This window comes from Lycium ferocissimum, chromosome 5 (genome assembly GCF_029784015.1).
Source record: "Lycium ferocissimum isolate CSIRO_LF1 chromosome 5, AGI_CSIRO_Lferr_CH_V1, whole genome shotgun sequence".
NCBI classification, from domain to species: Eukaryota; Viridiplantae; Streptophyta; class Magnoliopsida; order Solanales; family Solanaceae; genus Lycium; species Lycium ferocissimum.
Window position 1 is genome coordinate 18,191,438 of NC_081346.1, and position 21,462 is coordinate 18,212,899.

General features: G+C 33.7%; 3 protein-coding genes across 3 annotated transcripts; 1 reads left to right on the forward strand and 2 right to left on the reverse strand.

Annotated features, from left to right (window-relative positions):
- The first annotated feature begins 6,572 nt into the window (after positions 1-6,572).
- On the forward strand, positions 6,573-10,655 carry LOC132056329 (uncharacterized). Its single transcript, XM_059448470.1, has 6 exons — positions 6,573-7,398; positions 8,137-8,290; positions 8,377-8,553; positions 8,636-8,719; positions 9,642-9,723; positions 10,033-10,655. Exons 1-6 carry the CDS (start codon positions 7,073-7,075, stop codon positions 10,485-10,487), a joined length of 1,278 nt encoding a protein of 425 aa, XP_059304453.1. The 5' UTR covers positions 6,573-7,072; the 3' UTR covers positions 10,488-10,655.
- Positions 10,656-12,595: 1,940 nt separating this feature from the next.
- LOC132058266 (uncharacterized) lies at positions 12,596-13,194 on the reverse strand. The gene has a single exon (XM_059450821.1). The coding sequence runs from the start codon at positions 13,018-13,020 to the stop codon at positions 12,721-12,723; it is 300 nt and encodes a 99-aa protein (XP_059306804.1). The 5' UTR covers positions 13,021-13,194; the 3' UTR covers positions 12,596-12,720.
- Positions 13,195-19,707: 6,513 nt separating this feature from the next.
- On the reverse strand, positions 19,708-20,337 carry LOC132058267 (uncharacterized). Its single transcript, XM_059450823.1, has one exon. It carries the CDS (start codon positions 20,152-20,154, stop codon positions 19,885-19,887), a length of 270 nt encoding a protein of 89 aa, XP_059306806.1. The 5' UTR covers positions 20,155-20,337; the 3' UTR covers positions 19,708-19,884.
- Between the last annotated feature and the right edge of the window lie 1,125 nt (positions 20,338-21,462).

Genomic DNA, 21,462 nt, shown 5'->3' on the forward strand with positions numbered 1-21,462 from the left:
TGCTCTCAACTCAATTATTTTGAGTAAGTAACTTTGCATATGTCAAACTGCGGGTTGACAATAAACGCACATGTGACCGTCTTATTAATGCATCTATTTAAGACCTCACATAACAAGTGAACGAGCCCATATTCACCTTTATATTTTTCCAATTTAGGGAATTCAATCCCAACATTAGCCAAGATAATCAACTTATCCATGAGAACAAGCAACAAAAATAATTCCTTGAAGAATCTTGGTTCTTCAATATATGTCAAATACTCAATTTGCACATCATATTTGAATCGGGATAGCCAAACCGCTCATGCCAACTAATAAAATTATCTATACTAGTAAACTTCAGGTTTACCATACTATGTGCTATTTGTTTTAGTAAACTTCTGGTTTACTATGACATGAATTATTTTTGTACCAATAAACTTCTGGTTTATTGTGGCATGCAATTCATCATTCTTATATTTGTAGTACAAATCGGGTAACCTTTCATATTCATATTTATTTTCCACTATGACATGTTGAAATATTTAGTCCTCCAATCATTTAAATCTTCAATATGATAACTATTTACTTTAGTAAACTTCGGGTTTACTACTTGTATTTCGATCATAACAACTTTGGAGATAGGATGAATGCCATAATAATAAATAAACTCTTCAGGAGCTTTCAATTTATTTTTCATAATCAGATGTTTTGGAGACTACTGGTGTCATGATTCTTGTATATAAACAATTAGGTTCTTCTGGACCTTGATTATTACTTTTGTACTACCAAATATTGCTTAGACACCTTTGCGGTGTGTCTAGAAAGAGAATTTGATTAGATATTTCGATGTCATGAAAGAAAACGGTAAGCGAGTGGACATTTAGAAATAATAAATTCATAATTGAATTTTAATACGAACTTGCTTTGAGAGTTATCCATATCTTCAAATGAAATGACGTACGCAAAGTAAAATAAATACACATTAAATATTAGTACTATTAGAAAGTACAAAGTAAAAACTAAATAATATAACAAACCAATGGTTATATTCTGATGAGAACCAATACAGACATGTGATATCAAATGGACTAATGAATATAGTACAGTTTACACGCACACATGCAAAACATTCTTTGGCTGTGGATATACACCATAAACACATAGTGATAGCCATAAAATAAAAATGCACAGAGACTATAAAACTTATAAAGAAATGGTTTAAGATATATTTCACACCTTTCCTCCCATAATTTCGTAATGGTCTAATTAACAAAGTGATGGACACTTCCACGTCATATACTTAAAGTTTCAAGTCCTTGTTTTCATCAAATAGAATTACATCCATCTTGATAAATTTTCATCAATATGATTAAAAAAATGACTAATTAATGAATCCTACTAGGATACAATAACTCACTTTTCTAACTTTAAAAGGTTTGCCTACACATAGTACTTTTTAAAGAGAATCCTTTTATGATGTATCGAAGGCTTAATATAAATATATTAATTTAATGAAATTGGGTAGTGACCCATATCTCCTTATACCAGAACAAAGGATGAAAACACAGAAATTATTATGGTTCTTATTAATGTATCTAGTGACTATGTGGTTTAGGCTCAATCCAAAACAACAGTATGTACTACTCGTCGTTTACACGTACCTTAATATTCGACAAACAAATAATAGCTGTGCACTTGGTTTTGACACATTATTAAGAATATGCACTACATGACATATTGGTGTACTTCCTCGAGGGAAAAATATATAAATTGTTATTTCCTTCGAGAAAATTAAAAACATACAGTAGAAAACATTCAACAAGATCTGCCATCTTTTGCCTTAAAAATAAAATTGACCAAGATGTTTCTATGTACGACAAATATGTGCAATAATGACTTTATACCACAAAATAACATTTATATTCTTTGTTATTTTATCTCTTCAGGAGGTGTTGTTATATTTCTTCATCCACTTCGGGGAATGAACCTGATCACCTAGATGTGCTTTATACAGGATTTTCAATAGCTCCTTTTTTTTTTTTCAACCACAAGAAGATATTGCTTCAAATTATTTCTCATATATCTTACAACTTCTTTTTGCTTCAGGAGAAAATTTCAAAGTTTTACTTCTTAAGGAGTAATTCAAAGTTTAACCACTCGAGTGTAAAGTTAGAAGTTCCACCAACTTGGGGGTAAATTTAAGAGTTCACTATTTCGGGAGCAAATTTCAAAGTCTTACTACTTAGGGAGTAAACTTCGGATTTACTACTCGGTGTAGATTTTAGAGTCTTACTGCTTCGGAGTAAACTTGATTTACTACGAGTAAGGAAATTCGAACATTTCTTCTCGATTATATTCGAACATTTCTTCTTGATTATTCTACCTCTTTGAAGGTGAGTTGTGATATCTTCACAACCAAGTACATGTTCGTATTTATAGGCTTTACAATATTGTCACATTCACTTTAGGAATGGATGCTGTTGTGAACCTTTTAAGATATTAGCTTCTTCGGGGGGAAAATCAAGATATATATTATGTAGAAATTTTTTTCTGTAACACATCTCAATTATAATGACAACAAACTGATCAAAATATCACCACTTCCGGTGGCTAATTTTCTTTGTTCAATCTCTGCTGGAGTACTGTAAGAATGTGTCTGCTCATATTTATAATCAAGTTATAAAGCCACAAAAAGATAAAAAGGTAAAAACGTTACTGATGGATGTGGCCATATTTTAAAGGAATCTTTATATGACTGGTAGTAACGTTTGAACAAAAATAATGTATAAGCCATGTGAAATTAAATATAACTGAAGCCACACAAAAAGAATCTTTACGGATTTATTTTCTGCCCCACAAGATTGACAAACACATACCATTGTTAAGGCTTTTAAGAAAACCTACCTGGTAACGAAGTGGTATAGTAACGGGAGTCAAAAGGATTTCTTATCAATTCTGATTAATACCCTAATAATTCACGCAGTGAAGCTTTGATGTGATCAATAAGTTTGTTATATTTTTTATTAGAGCTTCGTGCTGATAACGTGTTATAAAATAATAAAGCAAGCAAGAAGAATATTGTGGAGAAAGATAGAAGAGCGGAGAGTTCTTATTTCTCTGTTAGGGATTATATCTGATGAAGAAAACGTATTCATATTTATATAGGAGAAAGTTAACTTGGTGCCAAAGTCACAAACACTAAAGTTTCTCCTAAAGATAGACATCCATAATTAAATAATATTTATAACAAATATTTTTAATTTCTGAAAATGTTGAAAACATGGGTTAAATTGGGCGGATTGGATTATGACCCTTCATTTAGTCCATCTTGATCCAACCCATGTTAGCCCAAAAAAGTTTTGGACATGATTGAGCTTTGATCCATCTATAGGTTCAACTCATGTGTCCAACCTTAGCCCAAATGACCCACTTACCACCCCTACTCAAAATCGTCTCTCGTTGAATGGTTTTTGTAAAGCTATTTCGTCGTCACTGCCGATGGCAAGTCTTATTCGAATTTTGATAAGATTGCTTCAGTGAGTGGAGCATCACCAAAAAGATAAGAAGTACGTCACATCTTTTTTCTCCTAAATCAAAATTATCGGAAAGACAAACTCATAACATACCCAAAATAAGTTGTTTCCAAAGAGAGGTTGTTTTACATTATTCATTACAATTGGGTATTTACTTTTCATTCAGATTTTTCTTAACTGAACGGAAGAGAGGTTGCTAATATTAGCATGCTCATTGAAGAATTAAAGGGAGAATTGAATTTTTAGTCATTTACAAATTTTATTTAGTTTTATAACCTTTGTATAAGAGATTTTTATTTTTTAACTATAAGAGATCTAAAAAAAACTCATAAAAGATTTGAAAAAGCCATTTTTTCTATTGTAAGAGGGCAAGAGATCCTATTTTCACGTAGAGTTTAGACAGTCCTTTCTAAGAAAATCCTTTCCACAAAATATTTCAAAAGTTATCAAGATGCCAGCTAAACCATTGGGTCAGATTATTCTTTTTTCCAAATTAGAAAAAGGGAGCACAGATGAAGAGTGTGTTTTCCCAAAAAAAAAAAAAAAAAAAAAAAAAAATTAAAAACAATTTATATATCACCTATAAGTGAAAGTTATTTTTCTTATAACCGTTTTATTTCTTAACTTAATTCCACGGAGGCAAAAGAAAACTTGAATTGAAATCCTTTTTTGTTATTCCAACGAAGGCATGACCTAGTAATACTTTGTTTTGCATGTTGAGCTCAATGACCGTATTATATTTTCCAAACTCTGCAATTCATCTCCAGATTTAAAAAAAAAAAAAAAAGTGAGAAATAAATGCAAGCCAGATTTTAATTATCACTCTATGCTACTGGGTCATTATCTACTAAGAGAAATTAATTTTTCACATTCCTTAAAAAATATTTAATAGCCTTAATCATAACAATATATATTTAATTGCCCTTTATCTTTTTCCTAATGTATCACTTGATTAATACTTCACTCCCTAAAGCAGTAAGGATGAATATGAAAAAAATGTAATAGATGTTTTTGTTTTCTATAATGTTTAATATTTGAAATAAATTTAATTTGTTAAAATACCACTAATATTTAAACAGGAGGGAATAGCGTTTTAAGTATTGTAATTTGTATGTTGCAAATACACCAAACTTCTGTTGATTTATTGATATAAAAAAAAAAAAAAAAATCTCTCTCTACCACTCTCTCTTTTCTTATTTAATCTTTTACAACCCTGCTTTACCTTGATTCATGGAAAAACCAATAGTAGTATTTTACCTTGATAGCATAAATTAAATGTGTTATTTTGAACTCCAAGTTTCAATTAAAAGAATTACTCATATTAAAAAAAGGTTAAAGATAATATCTTTCTCGCAATAAGTGGTTGGAGTTGCATCCTACTGGCTACTCCCTCAGTGCTATCTTTACGTGTCCATATTTAATTTGAGACAATTTCTTAAAAAATAATAAATAAAATGTGAGTTTTACTACATCATCCGTAATTATAAGTCATCTCACTTATTTAAAAAAATTAGTACTACTTAATAATTTGAATAAAATAAATAAAATGATAAATTATTTTTTAATTTTTCAATTTTAACAAATAAAAGTTAATCTCTATATTTAATATTGTGGATAAATATAAATGGATTAAGAGAGTATAATTTGTCAGTGAGTATTATGATGATATGATAAGAATTCCTCCGTCGTTAAGCTCTAGAGTGAGCTTTGGAAATAATACTTTTGACATGGAGTATTTACTCTCAAAATGAAATTTTCAACCAAATTCAAATTAACGGGATTTCAAAATGGCAGCGGCCATTCTTTGACTATTAAAAGAAAATATAAATTTACACAATATATTATTTTTTCGGTTCAAAAAACATATCCATTTAATCATTTATTCACCTCTTACGATATACTCCCTCTGTTTCAATTTATGTGAACCTATTTCCTTTTTAATTCATGTCAAAATGAATGACCTCTTTCCTAATTTAGAAATAAATTCACTTTATGAAATAATTTACAACCACATAAATATTTAAGACTTATTTTGAATCACAAATTTAAAAAATCTTCCTTTTTTTTAAGTATCATGCTCAGTTAAATGGGTACACATAAATTAAAACAGAGGGAGTATCATCTCTCTCAACAAAATTTACCTGAAGGCGGTGTACTTTCTAAATTACGGATTTCAGACCTAATCTTGGTGGACACGCCTTTACTCATCTGTTTTTGATTTTTCTTTCTTTTTTACCCACTACTTGTGTAAAGATTTGAGTTTTTGACTTATTATTAAAATAATAAAAGGAGCTGCCAGGTGTGGTCACAGCGGTGGTTTAAACAAAAAAATACACCTTTTAAGAAAAAGCAATTTCTATACAAAAATAAATAATTTGATTAAATTATCCCTACTTTAAATAAATATTGAAATTTAATCACTTAAAATTTAATAGATAAATTTGAGAAAATAAGATTTTTTTTTTTAAATTTGCTAAGCAAACATTCTTTTTGAGCAAAAAAAAGTACTCTATTTGTTTCAATTTATGTGAACCTATTTCCTTTTTAGCCCGTATTAAAATGAATGATCTCTTTCCTAATTTGGAAACAAATTGACTTTATAGAATGATTCTACAGTACATATAAATATTAAAAACTTATTTTGAGCTATGAGTTTCAAAAAAGTCTTACTCTTTTTTCTTAAATATCGTATTCGATCAAATAGGTTCACATAAATTGAAACGGAGAGTATAGTAAAAGTTAAGTGAAAGCTATTTTGAAACCGGAGGAAGTGTGGTATTGGAGTGATTCCACTAACCATCATTTCTCGTAATTTTTCCATTCATTGTTTTCCTTTTGGAATTCTTTTCTTAAGGTATGTTTTCAACAAATTAAAAAAAAAAAAACCGGAGGAAGTTCTACTACACAGGTGCAGAGTTTCAATTCGGCTAAGTAAACCGACTCGCACCCAATTTTAAATAGTAGCTGAATGACAATGAGCACTGCGACGTTTAACCCAAAGAACGTGGAAAACGAGAAACCACAGGCCACAGTTACCACAAAATCTAGAATATAGCCAAACAGAAAACTGGTACTTAGGAACACCCGTCCTTTGTCCTCAGCAATTAACGAATGGTACCCATGAGATTCCCCCTCTTACCGCACCTGCTAAGCTAAAGCTATAACCAGTCAATAATCTGCTTATACTTGTTAGTTGTTATCCTCTTCTTATCCTAAACAAAAATTTATCCAGTGCTCCTTCTTTCTCGGCATTTTATCCATTACTAATATAGTATTCATTCTCTTTCCTTTTTATCTTCTTCAAGGGACAGACACTAACAGTATCTTCAATACCACAACAAATTCCTTATCAAATCAAGATTACCCGTATTTTCCAGAAACCCATTCTCCACCTTTCATGTCCTTTTCAATCTTATCAATATATCTTGGTCCCAACTTATGTCCTTCTCCATAAAATCTCCCTTGCCTTTTTTGTTTTTTTCCTTTGACCTTTCTGGGTCCTATGAGTAATCGATTTTACCCTTGTATTTCGTGAAACTTTGTTGGTTAAAATAGCTATGGTGTTAGTTGAGTCATTTATGGAGATTCTTGAAAGACCCACAATAGGTGCAGTATTTGTAGAAATTATGACGTTTCTTGGTCCAGTTTGGATTGCTTTTCTTTTGGGTATTATTGTAGGATGGATTTGGAAACCAAAATGGGCTAGCTGGAAGAATTGTAAATTTGAATTTTCAGCACCTTCTTCACCCACTGCTTTGGTTCCTAATTCTCCTTCCAAAAGCTTGGAATTAAACCAACCCCAGAGTTTTCATTCATCTAAGGCTCGTACCCCTAGCTTTGCTTCTTATGCGGATTGCTCTGAGATTGAACAGTTTGACAGTGGGTAAGTTCTCAATTGTTAATTTCAAATAAAGAATTTTTATGCTTTCTTGATCATATTTGAAGTTCTCCTTTATTTGTTTTAGGGTGTGTTTGGTACGAGGGAAAATATTTTCCTGGAAAATAAGCACGTTTCTTACTTATTTTTGGTGTTTGGTAAATAAGCAGAAAATATTGTCCCAAAAACATTTGTCATACTCCCGTCCTAATTTAATTGTCTTACTTTCCTTTTTGGTCCGTCTCAAAAAGAGTGTCTCTTCCTATATAATAAGTTGACAATTCAAACATTCTACGTGGAAATTTATAACCAGAAGATTCAAAAGAGCTTTTAGTATATTATACTCATCTTTAATTTAGGATGACAATGACAAGATTCAACAATCTCTCTTTATATCTTAAATTCCGTACTCAGTCAAACTAAGACACTTAAATTGGGACGGAGAGAGTATAATTTAGGCAAACATTATAGAGGTTGGCCTGGGGCCTTGTGTGGGGATGGTGGAGATGGGGGCTATGGGGTTATTGTGTTGGAGAGTGGGTACCAGATAATTAATATGGAATGTCTCTTACGGAACTCATTTTCCCGGAAGTATTTTCCTTAATTTTTAAGGAACTTGTTTTCCCGGAGAAAATAGTTTCTCCATACCAGACACACTCTTAGTGCGAGAATTGTTCAATAATTTTGGTTTCTGCTTAATTGGATGGGCTCACTACTCACTTTGTTTTCCCCTTTATTGTCTAGGCCATCGCAGATGAATGCTTTACCAATAACAGATGAAGATTTGGAACATTTGTGGCATCTTGTAGAGAGGAAAGATGGAGGCCCTCCGTGGAAACACATGATGGATCGTTCTACCCCTAATATGAGCTATCAAGCGTGGCAACGTGATCGAGAGGTAGTAAAGGCGATAGTTTAATATATCCCTATATTCTTGTCCTTTTGCATTGCTTGTTTATTGATCTGTTTTTGTTGTTTTTCTAGACTGGTCCTCCTCAATATTGCAGCCGAACTGTGTATGAGGACGCAACACCTGAATTATTGAGGGACTTCTTTTGGGATGATGAGTTTCGAGTGAAGTGGGACGACATGCTTGTGCATGCTGAAACGATAGAAGAGTGCCCCACAACAGGAACAATGATAGTGCATTGGGTTCGAAAGGTAAGAAGATGCAGTGTAGTCTTTGTACTCAGTATTTTGTTTAGCTAATTGTTAGTAATTCATTTGGATGTGTTTTGTGCAGTTCCCATTTTTCTGCAGTGACAGAGAATATATATTTGGTCGTCGAATATGGGAGTCAGGAAGGTCGTATTATTGTGTAACAAAGGTACAGGACTTCGAGTTTTTTCACATTCTCTATTGTTCTTATTTTGAATAATATTGTATTCAGATGAGCTTAAATGGAGTAACATGGCTACACATAGCCGACCCAACTTACCTTTGATTTAGGTGTTCTGTATTTGTTGCTTCAACTCTTCATTTCTCAAGTTGTCAGCTGATAAGAAACGACAACTTACTAAGTTTAAAATGGTGTCATGTTATGCTTACCCTGGCTGCCTCTTTCCATGATTGTGATCCAACTGATAAAAGATTATTAAAATGATGTGCTGTTTTGTTAAATTTCTCCCATAAATGAAGCGTCTAAGACTAATGAATTGGATGAATGTGTAAGTAGAATTGTTGCCTGATATGATGGGGTGCAGAGTCCTCTATGAAACTTTGAGTCATTCAGAAACCTCCGAGGCGGTAGTTGTTCAGAGGATGACATTTCTTTCTGAACTTCCTATGTCTCTAGGCAGCACAACTGTCGGGTTATCTCGTAGTGAGATAGTAACAAGGTTCTTTGTCCTATTTGACAGAGCCACAAGACTATAATTCGTTCTGAAACTGAATATTAACAACATAGTGCTGTGAAGAGTGAAGTTGAGAGCAGTTCACTTACTATGATTCTCTGACATTCACAAAATCCCTCTTTGGACTTTGATTAGAGAAATGGTGGATTGGCAGAGTTGGAGAGATCTCAAAAATCAGAGATATTCTCCTCCTATGCCACCGTTAACGAACTTGCCTAAAACATGTTTCACCCTCTCCTCCAATCACGTCACTCCCACCCCACAAGAAAGGTGGAGAGAAACGAATGAATTGCCAAGCTTTGTCTATTGAACCTCTTACATTAGACGCTGTGCAGATTTTTCTATATTTGGAGGTCCGTCCCCTCTAATTATGATTTTTCTTCTGTTGTTAACCAGGGAGTACCATGTCCGTCTATTCCCAGGAAGGATAAACCAAGACGTGTTGACCTGTATTATTCAAGTTGGTTCATTCAAGCGGGTATACCAGCTACTTTCCTCTTTCCACTTCCTTTTTTGGGAAAAATACATTTCATACTTTTGCTTTCCCAATACTTATATCTATGAATCAAAACAAACATGCACCTGCTAATTGGACTGATAAATTGGCTGGCACTGTCTTGTTTAGTTTGTAAACAGTCGCTGTGAATGTGACATGACATGTATTTTCTGCAATTTTTTTCAACCTCTTTGCGAGTATCACTAACTAGAATTGACCTGTCAAAGGTCATGATCTTTAGATCCCCGTTGTCATTTCTAAGATTGAAATTCAATGTGGTGTATGAAACAGTGGAATCAAGGAAAGGAAATGGCCAGCTGACTGCATGCGAGGTGCTTCTCTTCCATCACGAAGATATGGGCATCCCATGGGAACTCGCAAAATTTGGGGTAAGGCAGGGTATGTGGGGGACTGTAAGGAAGATTGAGCGTGGACTCCGTTCCTACCAGAAATTTAGAGCATCTAACGTGAAGATCTCTCACTGTGCTTTTATGGCACAAGTTAATACGAAAATTGATCCAGAATACTTGAAGTCAACGGATGGGGATGGGGAATCATCAGGGACTGAAGTACAGGTTTCACCTGCAAAACTCGAGGGCAGTATAAATATACCAAAGCTGCTTATCATTGGTGGAGCTTTGGCTTTTGCTTGTACCCTTGACCGAGGAATCATACCCAAGGCACTTTTGATTAATGTGGCGAAAAAGTTTGGAAATATAGGAAGAAGAGCAAGTCCAAGAGCATGACTGATAATTTCGTTTGTATGATGTTTTTGTTGTACATAACCTATTTTTTTTTCCCCTTTTAGCACGGTGTTAGTGATCGATACAATCGATAATTGTTACGAGTAATACAGGCAGAGTAATATTGATCAATACAAGTGAGGCACAGATGTTATCATCTGTTTTACTCTAGGCCTTTGATTCTTACTCACTACAGACTGTCGAGAAGAAATCTTTTCGGCCATATGAATATTGTTCATGCGAGTCTTTTACTATGAATAACCCCTATTGTTGACAGAGAGCTTACTACATCGCCCTTTATAGTCGTGACTGTAGATATGGAAAAAGAGTTTGTTTTCTGTCAAGAGAAGTATGCTTCACAGCCTATAGCATAAAGGCATTTGAGCCATGTCTAAACTAAACGTTGGGCGAGGGGTTTTACCCCATCGTATGTGGATACGCTACCCCGTCCGGTTATGGTATTGGGAAGCGAAGGTAAGATCTATTGATTTCATACGCTATCCCTTCCGGTTATGGTATTGGGATGGGGGAGGTGAGATCTACTCATTGATTTCATATTAGATGAGAGGCTATACTATAATTGTTCGGGAGGCAGGCGCCCACACACGGTACATCTCTTGGTAACATGCATGAACTTTCACAGCACAATCTGCAGCAAAAAGATTAATTTCCTAGAAGTGTCTCGAAATAGCACAGACCACCAAACTGTAGAGCTAACCCTCACCACCTGAGTACTTGACTTTGCATTTTCTTTTATTTCTGCAACCAAACCCACAGCAGGTGCCTAAATTGTCTATCTCCAGGTGCCTAGATGAATTAAGTTAAAATGAAAACTTGGCATTCTTAGACAAATTTACCTGCCTAGCTTCCCATAATAAATTATGTTAATCCATAAGCAATGAGCCAAAAGGAATAGAAATCCAAAGCTAAAGAATATTAGTTGCCTTGACAGATGAGAAAAGTATAGAATTAAGTGCCGAAAGTAAACAAAGTGATAATTGATTATCACATCGTAATTTTAACGCCAAAAACAAAGTGATTGATTATCACATCGTAATTTTAACGCCAAGAGGGGTATAAAATAAAGACTAGCGGCATTAACGTGCACAAGACAAATAATTATGCATATATTCCCTTTTGAGGCTTTTCAATTCTTTTTTTTTTTTTTTCTTTTTCTAGAAAAGATCTCTAACTTATCCTTACACTTGAAATGACTCTTTAATTTCTCAACTTGTTTGAAGTGTGTGAGTTCAAAGTTGGGTTTCTCCTAAGTTGAAAGGGTTGGTACAATAATATAATATCGCCTCAAATCAGAAGCATTCGGGGTCCGCTATATGAATATGAACTTCTTCATTTAATTGGAAGGCTTGACATTATAATGAAAATGAGGACCGAATATCTTCCTATATCAAATGTTTATTTAGCCTCTCCCGTTAAGATTAAGCAGCTAAATCCAAAATTTTAGAAAATTGCCTAGCCGACCCTCTAAACTTTAGCCAAAAGAAGAATCTTTCTTCGAAAACTCGAGTTGCTTGATAGAAAATCTTCCTGGTAGAGCATTATAATTTATATACTAATAAATCTTCTAGTGTTGCTTTTCTTATAGGTTGTAGGAAAACCCAAATAAAAGGAAGTGCCGACTTTTGTCGAATCACAAACTCCAACTCGCTTTATGTCATGTCAAATCAGCAGCCATATTTTAATTTACCTTTGTTATTACTCCCCAGATGTCCTCTGTACCAAAAATATTGTTTAGTTTAATTTGACACGTAATTTAACAAATAAAGAAAACTCTTAAAATATGTGATTCAATACAAGTCATAAATATTTATATAACTATTAAAATTTTTATAAAGTTAAATTATTTTTAAATATAAAAATATGTTAATTTTTTTTTAGATAAATTAATAAGAAAAGTAAGAATTGTACAACAAATTCTGCACCTCTCTAATTTTATTTTCCAATATACATTAATAGTTCCGAATTCATTAGTCGTTGAAGCGGTTCTTAAACTGTATTTGATTGGGCAAAAAGATAAACAAAGGAGAAAATATAAATTGCAGTAATTCAAACAAGTAAATACAGTAAGAAAACGGAATAATCAGATCTAATACTACTAAATTGTACGTATATCAATTAACCTCCGGAATTTACGGTTACATGACCATGGTTAATTACAAGCAGTCACCACTCAGCAGACAAGAAAAAAGAATTTCAATCTTGGAATATAATACAATCAATAGGGAAGAATAGTTTCGAAACAGTGGACCCCATCCAACTCCAGCGCAAACCTCGGCCTCCTTTGCTGCTGTTGGCGCAACGGCGGCGCCGCCTCTTCGTCCTTCTTCAGCCCACCAGTTGAAGAATTAGACGGCGGAGAAGCGGTGGCCTTGCGATCAGATACAAGAGGGCCCACCACAACACCTTGTTGTTGTTTCTTCTCAGAACTGGCAGGTGCCCAAGAGCTGTTAACCTTTAGGCCAAAAATCTCAGCAGAGAGAACATCAAAAGAACTGAATATTGACATCATCATCATCTTTGTGGAGTATTTTTTGCTTCTAACTGGGGGAAACAAATAGCAAGAGCACAAGAAAGAGAGAAAAAATTGCTTTGTATGTGGGTTGATTTATGTAAGATGTTTAATCGATGCGAAAACTTGACTACGAAGGAAAGAAGCTGGAGAAGTAGGTGTATTTATAAAGGGTTAAGGAGGTTAAAACTAGGAATCCCTTTCCCAAGTGAAATTGGAAGAGGAGAGAGGAAGTTTCCGTTTTTTCCTTTCCGTAATATAATTGGTTAGCATATTTTTGAACTTAAAAGGCTGGCGGGTCTGTGAAGGAACTTCCAAACTAAAACACTATTTTTAGAATGGCTTGATATTCTTTTTTCTGGATTCAATGAGTCAATTCCTCAAATGGTCATTGGACTTGTAAATAAATTCTATTAAAGTAACTTTTAATATTTTTTGGATAATAAGGTCATCAAACTATGCCCTTATTTTCAATAAAGTAAAACAATCCATTTTTAAATTACAAAATTCATTATCTAGGCACAATTTTTCGGTACTCCGAAATTCTTGTTCAAATAATATTTTCATGTTTTAATAATAAAAAATCAAAGTATTATTTCAAGTTATAAGAATAAAAAATATCACAATTCAAACTTTAAGTATGCTATAAGATTTTCTTTGTTCTATCAACTTCTTTTGAACTATTTTAATATTTTTCTATTGTTCAAAGCAAGAAGTTAAACATTTCTTGAATGAAAGTGCCTGGACATAATTGAAACACATGAGACGTTATATAGATGCATGATGCATGTATAATATTTGGATAAATTTTCTCAAAGAAAAAATCGTGTTGGATAACTACTTCGTAAAAGCGAAAATATTTTTACAATTAGTTGTGTATATGCTTTCTAAAAACATAAAATATTTATATTAATTGTAATCTACTTATTTGTAGTAGTTAAATAAAACCAAAATATTACAAGTTCAGCTCCAAGAAAATAAAAATAGTAAATATATTTTTTGATAATCGAAAATTTTATATATCAGGAAAAATTATTTATAATCAGTTAAAATATCTATAATTAGGCGTCGTGCTTAATTCTACTATCATTCAACTATATCCTTTTATTTTCTACTTTAGACACAATTTTGCAATATTCTAAAAAAAAAAAAATTGAATTAATATTTTTCACATTTTGAAAATAAAATAAAACTATTCAAATGGGTTATATAATTTTAAAATAAGTCAAGTGGTCTTATGTTCAAAAATGGAATGTTTTACCTTTTTGGAAATATGGGCATAGTTTGATGACCTTATTGTCCAAAAAAATTCAAAAATTACTTTAGTAGGACTTATCTACAAGTTCAATGATCATTTGAGGAATTGACTCGGATTCAATTGGAAAGTTGCTTAATTCCATTACCTAACTAGTACTCCTTTTATCTCATTTCATGTGAATTTTTTTTTTTTTTTTTAATAAAAAAAAAAAATCAAGGCATATTGATCCTTTATCAATATGAAGATCTTTAGTTACGTATATTGATCTTTATTTTATGTGAAGATCTTTAGTTACAACAACAACATATCCAGTATAAACAAGCCAAGTGAAGATCTTTAGTTACATACTATATAATTTAGTTACGTACTATATAATTTAAATTATTAAAGAATATTTTAATATGCACTTAAATCAATATATTACTAAATTATCCGGCAAGTGAGTGGTAGTATAAAAGTTTCATATGTTTTTTATTTTTTTCTATCATTGAAAAAAAAAATTAGGTAGGTTCGAACAAATTATATTATTGTTTACCCATAAAATGGTATAGTTGGATTTGTATACGTGGTTATGGACACGTGAATCAATATGACTAAATTAGCAAAACAACAAGCGAGAAATATTAAGATAAAAATAGAATAAAATGATCAAAAGAGATTTAGAGTAGTATAGGCTAAGCCCCGATGATACCATGAGCCTGAGTCTCCGGCAGGGTTACTGACAAAGCTTAGGAGGTCAACGAAGAACAAAGAATCACAAATAGATCGCTAAGTAGGCGTGTTACACCCTATATTTTATACGTTGAGTTTCGCCGTAAGATAGCCAACATAGAGTTATAAAGTGAAGTTGTTGTCAAGGTCATAAGAGATTCTATATGATTATTCTACTTATATGAGAGTTTAAGTTATATTCAGCAAGTATCGGGAAGATTGGAGGCTGAATGAACCAAAAGAAACTGAGTTTGACAACTAGGCAACTCAACGGTTGCAAGTCGACGGACCGTCGATTTGCAATGTCGAACAACCCTTTGAGAATCAGAGGCTGTCGTCATTCGACGGTTGCAAGTCGACGGACCGTCGAATGGTCGACGAAGCGTCGACCTTGCCGTCGAATTACAGGCTGCGGAAAATTTCCTTCTTTTATAAATTAAAAAAGGCACGACCTTGGGTCATTATTTACACCCAAAAATCAGAATTCTCTAGACTCTTCAAGCTCCCACTACCATCTCTACATATCCATACACCTCCTAAGCTAATTCAAGTGGAAATCAAGCTTTAAAATTCTAAGCTAGTTTGTGAAAGATGATGGTCCTTGCTTTTAGTTGAAGTTGTGCTGGATTTGGTTTAAAAACAAGATTGTGTGAGTGAAGTTCTTCAAGTATAATGTATGCTCTTCCTTTCATTACTTTTATTAAGTTGATTTGGAGGGTAATAAGTCATAAAAGTGAAGGAAATGATGGTAGGGAAAGTTAAAGTATTGTGTTGTAGTTGTTGATTATGAATGGAATTTGAAAGGAAGTTTTAGATTGATTTAAGTATAAATTGTATATAATCTTTTAATTATGGAATTGCTAACATTGTTGTTGATAGTTGGGTGTTGTTTGGAGGATTAATGGAAGTAAAAGATATAAAAGAAATGTTGTTCGATTTTCATTAGCTCAAGTATTAGTTGGTTGACCTTATGAGAGTCTCAATGGCTTGACCTTAGTATGAATCCTCTTGAATGTAGATTTGAAAACTCGGGAAGATAGGTGTTGATTAGTTAGGAGACGACAAGGTATGTAAGGCCATTCCTTTCCTTCTTTTTGGCATGATCCTTGTAAGCCAAACGTATACGTAACGTAAATCCATAATGACTCTACTCTTAGAATTAGGGATGATCCTTTTTATTTATGTTCCATAATGTTATCTTCAGAAAGTCTTTCTTAGATCCAGTATGGTCTCTGGAGTCACTTATACTCCTATCATGTTTATGCATTGCATTCATACACACACACACACACACACACACACACACACACACACATATATAGACCCGAGACCCCTCAGGCGCTATATGTCCATATATTATGTGTTATGTATATATGTATGGGGTATGGGGCAAGGTGACGGCGTTATATACGCATTACCACCTGATCAGCTGGTCATATGAGGATACAATGATGATGCTGATGACAATGCCGGCCAATACGATATGATGGGAAGCCCACAGAGGCTTGACAGAAGTTATATACGCATATATGTATATGTATGACCTCATGCATGCATGCACATTATTTATGCACATCATCATCCCTCAGAAGTAGTTCACATGTATAGAAATTATATACGTGATTTACTCACAGGGACAGTTCAGACATACAGGGTGCATTCACTCACATTATAGTTTTCTTATGTCTCTTTTATGTTACTCTTATGCCTTACATACTCAGTACTTTATCCATGCGCGTCCCTTTTGTTTGTGGACGCGCGTTCATGCCCTTCCGTGGAGACGGGGAGACGGCACGCGATCCTTAGGCACTTTCTTCGGCGTTGGTCCGAGGGCACTCCATTGTTCCCGGAGTTGCGGCTCGGAACGTATGATCCTTTTGTGTATATATGGGCATGGCGGGGTCCTGTCCCGTCCTTAATACGTTATGTATTTCATGTATAGGCTCGTAGACAGATGTGTACAGCTAGATGTTTTATGACCTCCTCGGTCTATGTTTTTGATACATCCTTTGTCAGCCATGTCGACTCATATATATAGGCACAGTTTGATGATGTATGTTTTGAGGTATTCGGTAGGCTAGCTCCGGGTGCCCATCATGGCTCTCGGGTTAGGTCGTGACAAGGCGTTTGGCCATGAAAATCAAATATTTTTCACTTTATTTGCAATTTTGAAGTGGGAGTTGAAGATGGAGTTGTGTTTGGTTATAATTTTTGCAAAGAATATTTGATTGTTTGAATATATTGAAAGTGAAAAAAGTGAAAACAAGTTTTTAGGTGTTTTTCAAATTTTTGTATTTGGAATACGCTGATTCGTAAATAAAGTGAAATAATTTTCCAAAAAGAAGTGAAAATTCTCATGGCCAAACGGCTCCCAAGTATGTTGTGCTTGTGCAATTCAGAATGTGTTACAATGAAATGAGAATCTCCATTTATACTTGAGCTATAGGTGCATGATCCACGAATCATGCCCTCTTTACTACTAAAATAAATACAGGTAAAAAAGTACAATAAAGGAGCGAGGAGGACCCGGAATCTTCCATACAGTTGCCTACTCGACTTGCTTCGCATAGGACCGGTGAATTGGCATGCTTCCTCGGATCCTTACGATCTTCGTCTCCGGGGCTGCGATCCGAACTTGGTCTCTGACCGGACACGGGTGCTTGTCGGTGCTCTCCACTTGCTAACTCACGCTTGATCTGTCTCCTATTGCCACGTGTCAATGCCTAACGTAACACGATCACCTGAATTCTCTGAATTTTACCCAATACAATTATTAGGGATAAAATAAAAATGCTAGTAAAATAATAGCTTTCAAAAAGAAAACGGTACTACTTTCTTTTTTTAACAAATTTAAAAATTTAAAAACTATATCCACGTAAAATACGGGGAGTAATACTTTTCCTTTTCCCTTGTGGACGAGCAAATACCTGCTGAAACGTGTCTTGTTGCCGTGGTTTAAGCATACGCCTTTGCGCGTCTTTTCTAGTAACAGCATGCCACCTGCTATTGTCCATCCAATGTATCTCTCTCGCGAATAGGTTTGGGACCAACTCCATTTTGGTGGACTTCCCTTTGTTCAAAATCAAGAGATTGCTGACCTGGTCAATGTGTTTGAAGCTTGAACTGTGTTCAAGTTGTATATAAATAACGCAGTCAACCAAACTTCAAATTAACTTCAAACAGCAATTATTGACTTTTGCAAAGGGGGGGCTTAGATACTTTGATTTGGTCTGTTTGTTACTCTCTTCTATATTACTTGTCCACTTTCTTCTTTACACGTCATTTAAGAAATTTTAAGTAAAAGCAAACTCTCACAACATTTTCTTATCTCTCTCCAATAAATTATACTCTAATCAATAATGATTATTTTAAAAATAATTAATGTTAAAGTCAAATAGGAAAAATCTAATTAATTCTATCTTGATTCATGGACAAGTATTTTGAAACGGATATTTTTAGTAATATAAACAACTAATATGGGACAGAGGAAGTAGAAAATAGACGTAATGGTGCAAGTTGGGATCTTCCTCGACCCTGACAATTATGATAGACAGAATCCAGCATTTCAACCAAGAAGTTACAGATTAAGCCAAAATATGTGTCAGCTAGAAACCTGAAATTACAAGCTGCAATGCTTGGAAGACCAGTAACAACTAGTTGGTCATCCTTTGTAAGCGCCAGTGCTACAACTAGACCAGCAAGGGACAGTGCTTAAAATGAAACCAGTGAAGAGATGTGGCCATAAAGCAAGCAGAACATTTAGAATGACCCATCTTTAACTTGGGTCTCTCCAGGTTGGACATTTGGTCTCCATGATAATTTCTCCTTTAATATCTTGTCAACATATTTTTGTTCAGCTTTTGGGGTAAAGAGGAAGTTGATTGTCGATCAAAAAAGAAAAAGTATCCCTACCATCTGTTGCACCGTCTCTGGACCTACTTGTTTGAATCCCTCCCTCTGTTCTCCAATTTCACAAGGCTCTCACAATTTCACTGTTTGGCTATCAATTACCTCGCGTCACACTATTAGATCCGCTAGTAAAAGTTAGCTCTAACAAAAGGTTAAATCTTGGTGGCATCTACAAGGTTTTGTTTAAAACTTGATTTTAGAAGTTCCAATTTGGTTTGTTCATTCAGGATTCGACTCTGGGAGTCCTAGTACTTCTGAGAATTTATTTCGTGATCGCTCTAACTAGAATTGTCAACGGATTCTCCAGCATCTCTTTTTTTATTTTCGTTTCAGTAAAAGCCACTTCTAGCATATTGTGAAGAGAAATTATAAAAAGGATTGGCCAACGCATGAAGTCTCGTGTTGGTAACCGCTGCCCTAAAGAAAGTGGCAGAGAGCCTACACCAATGAACTTATGACTTATAGATCACACAAAGACAATAATTTTCCTGTTGAAAACTCACAAACTTACCCAGCTAATCCTATTTTTTTAACCCAAAAAAAAATCAGCATGCGTCTGTTAAATACAATTTTATCACTTAACATAGTAGTAGTTATTATATGCATTCTTCACCTAACAATCTACTAGACAATAAAGTTGCAAGAAATCTGGCACGAGGATAACACCGTCATAATAAACTTTCAGGGATTAAATAGTTTTCACTCAATTTCATCTCATAAAATTAGCTCCAAAAATCATCAGTAAAGTTGTTACTGTATTTTGTTGTAATCCATTGTATTTGAAATTGAACGCCGACAAGATTAAAAAATAGATATGAAACAAAGGAGAATTTACGAATTGAAGTCTTACAAATAAGCAAAAAAAACAAGTCAATATCAGAACCCAAAAGTTGTATATCAATCTCCTGAATTTACAGCAGAGTACATGACCATAATCTTAATTAGAAAAGAATAATGAATTTCAATATAATCTTGAAATTTTAGTTCTAAACTTAATATGGAACAATAGTTTCGAAACAATGGACACCATCCAATTCCAGTGCAAACCTCTGCCTCTTTTGCTGCTGTTGACGCGAAGACAATGGTGGCGAAGTAGAAGTCGGAGAAGCCACGTTCTTCCTATCAGATACGATAGGCCCAACATCTTGTTCTTTTTGTTGTTGTTGCTTTGTCTCAGTACTTGGTGTCTTAAAAAGGCTCAATTTTTGCCCAGAGACCTCAGCAGAAAGGGCATCAAAGGAACTGAAAATTGACATCATCATCGTTGGTTGTATTTTGGGTACTAACTCGAGGAACAAATAAACAAGACAAGAAAGTATTTGATTTGTTGTTTTTCGGTTTATGTAAGTGTTAAACTAGTGTTTTCAACTTGTATACTAAGAAAGGAAGCTGCAGAGCTATATATAGAGGGGGTGGATTAAAGAATGGAATGCCTTTCCTATTTAAATACGGAAAGATCTGGAAAGTGGAGGTAGGAGAAAGGAAATTTCGAATATAATTTGCCAATTCGGTGAATTGGTTCGCAAGTTTGGACATTTTAGGAGACTGGTGGGTCGGCGAAGGAACTTGGAAAACTAACACTATCCTATCAACGCGTGTTATTTGGCTCTATTATTTTGAACAACATGATGTATATCTTCTGGATTTGACTGGAAGTTGCCTAATTCCAGTTATTAAATTTACTAATTTTCGAAATTAAATTAAATATTATTAGTTTAAAGTTATATATATATATATATATATATATATATATATATATATATATATATATATATTATGTTTTAGTTTGACCATGCATAAAGTTTAATAAATAAAGAAATTTTTGAATCTTATAGTCTAAATTAAAGATGTATTATTAAAATATTATTTGAATCTTGTGGTTATAAAAACACATGTAAGATGTTTGAATTATCGATTTCTTAAATATATAACAAACACTCTTTTTGGAATGGACAAAAGAAAAGTAAGGCAAACGATTGAGACGAAATGAATATAAATTATAATTTTTTTTATATCAATATGATAAAATAGATATTTTAAATTATTGATTAGAATTTAAATAATTTAAACCTCAAAGTACTAGGTCTAAAAGGAAATGGTACTAAATATAGAACACTGAAACGTGTCATGTTTCTTCTAGTTTAGAGCATGAATGCGTGTCCTTTCAGCCCTTTTTGGAGCATGTTGCATGGAGTAGTTGCTATTGTCAAGCCAGTGTTATGCGGATATAAGCTAGTGGACCTACTCTATATGGGGTGGGGCTTTCTGTCATTAAAAATCAAAGGCTTGCTGACCTGACCACTGGATTAAGTTGAAAGCTGCTCAAGTTGTATATGGATTGTCAATTATGGGGGTCTTGTAGTCAGCCTTCAAATTGAAAGTTTGAAACAACCATGATTGACTCAAACAGAGTTTAGAGTCATAATCTCAACTTGCCCTGCTTGTCACCAAGAAACTTTTTTGTGGATTTTGATCATGATTTCAAATTATGATTTGGAGTTAAAATTTTATTTGGACATGTAATTTGAATTTCTTATATTATAGTTTTTTCTCATAAATACGAAAATCCC

Bases quoted from the DNA above. Each gene is read 5' to 3' on its own strand.
- LOC132056329 (XM_059448470.1), top strand. From the start codon at position 7,073: ATGGTGTTAGTTGAGTCATTTATGGAGATTCTTGAAAGACCCACAATA. The intron at 8,554-8,635 runs GTAAGAAGATGC...TGTTTTGTGCAG, and splicing joins TAGTGCATTGGGTTCGAAAG to TTCCCATTTTTCTGCAGTGA. The intron at 9,724-10,032 runs GTATACCAGCTA...TGTATGAAACAG, and splicing joins AAGTTGGTTCATTCAAGCGG to TGGAATCAAGGAAAGGAAAT.
- LOC132058266 (XM_059450821.1), bottom strand. From the start codon at position 13,020: ATGATGATGATGTCAATATTCAGTTCTTTTGATGTTCTCTCTGCTGAG.
- LOC132058267 (XM_059450823.1), bottom strand. From the start codon at position 20,154: ATGATGATGTCAATTTTCAGTTCCTTTGATGCCCTTTCTGCTGAGGTC.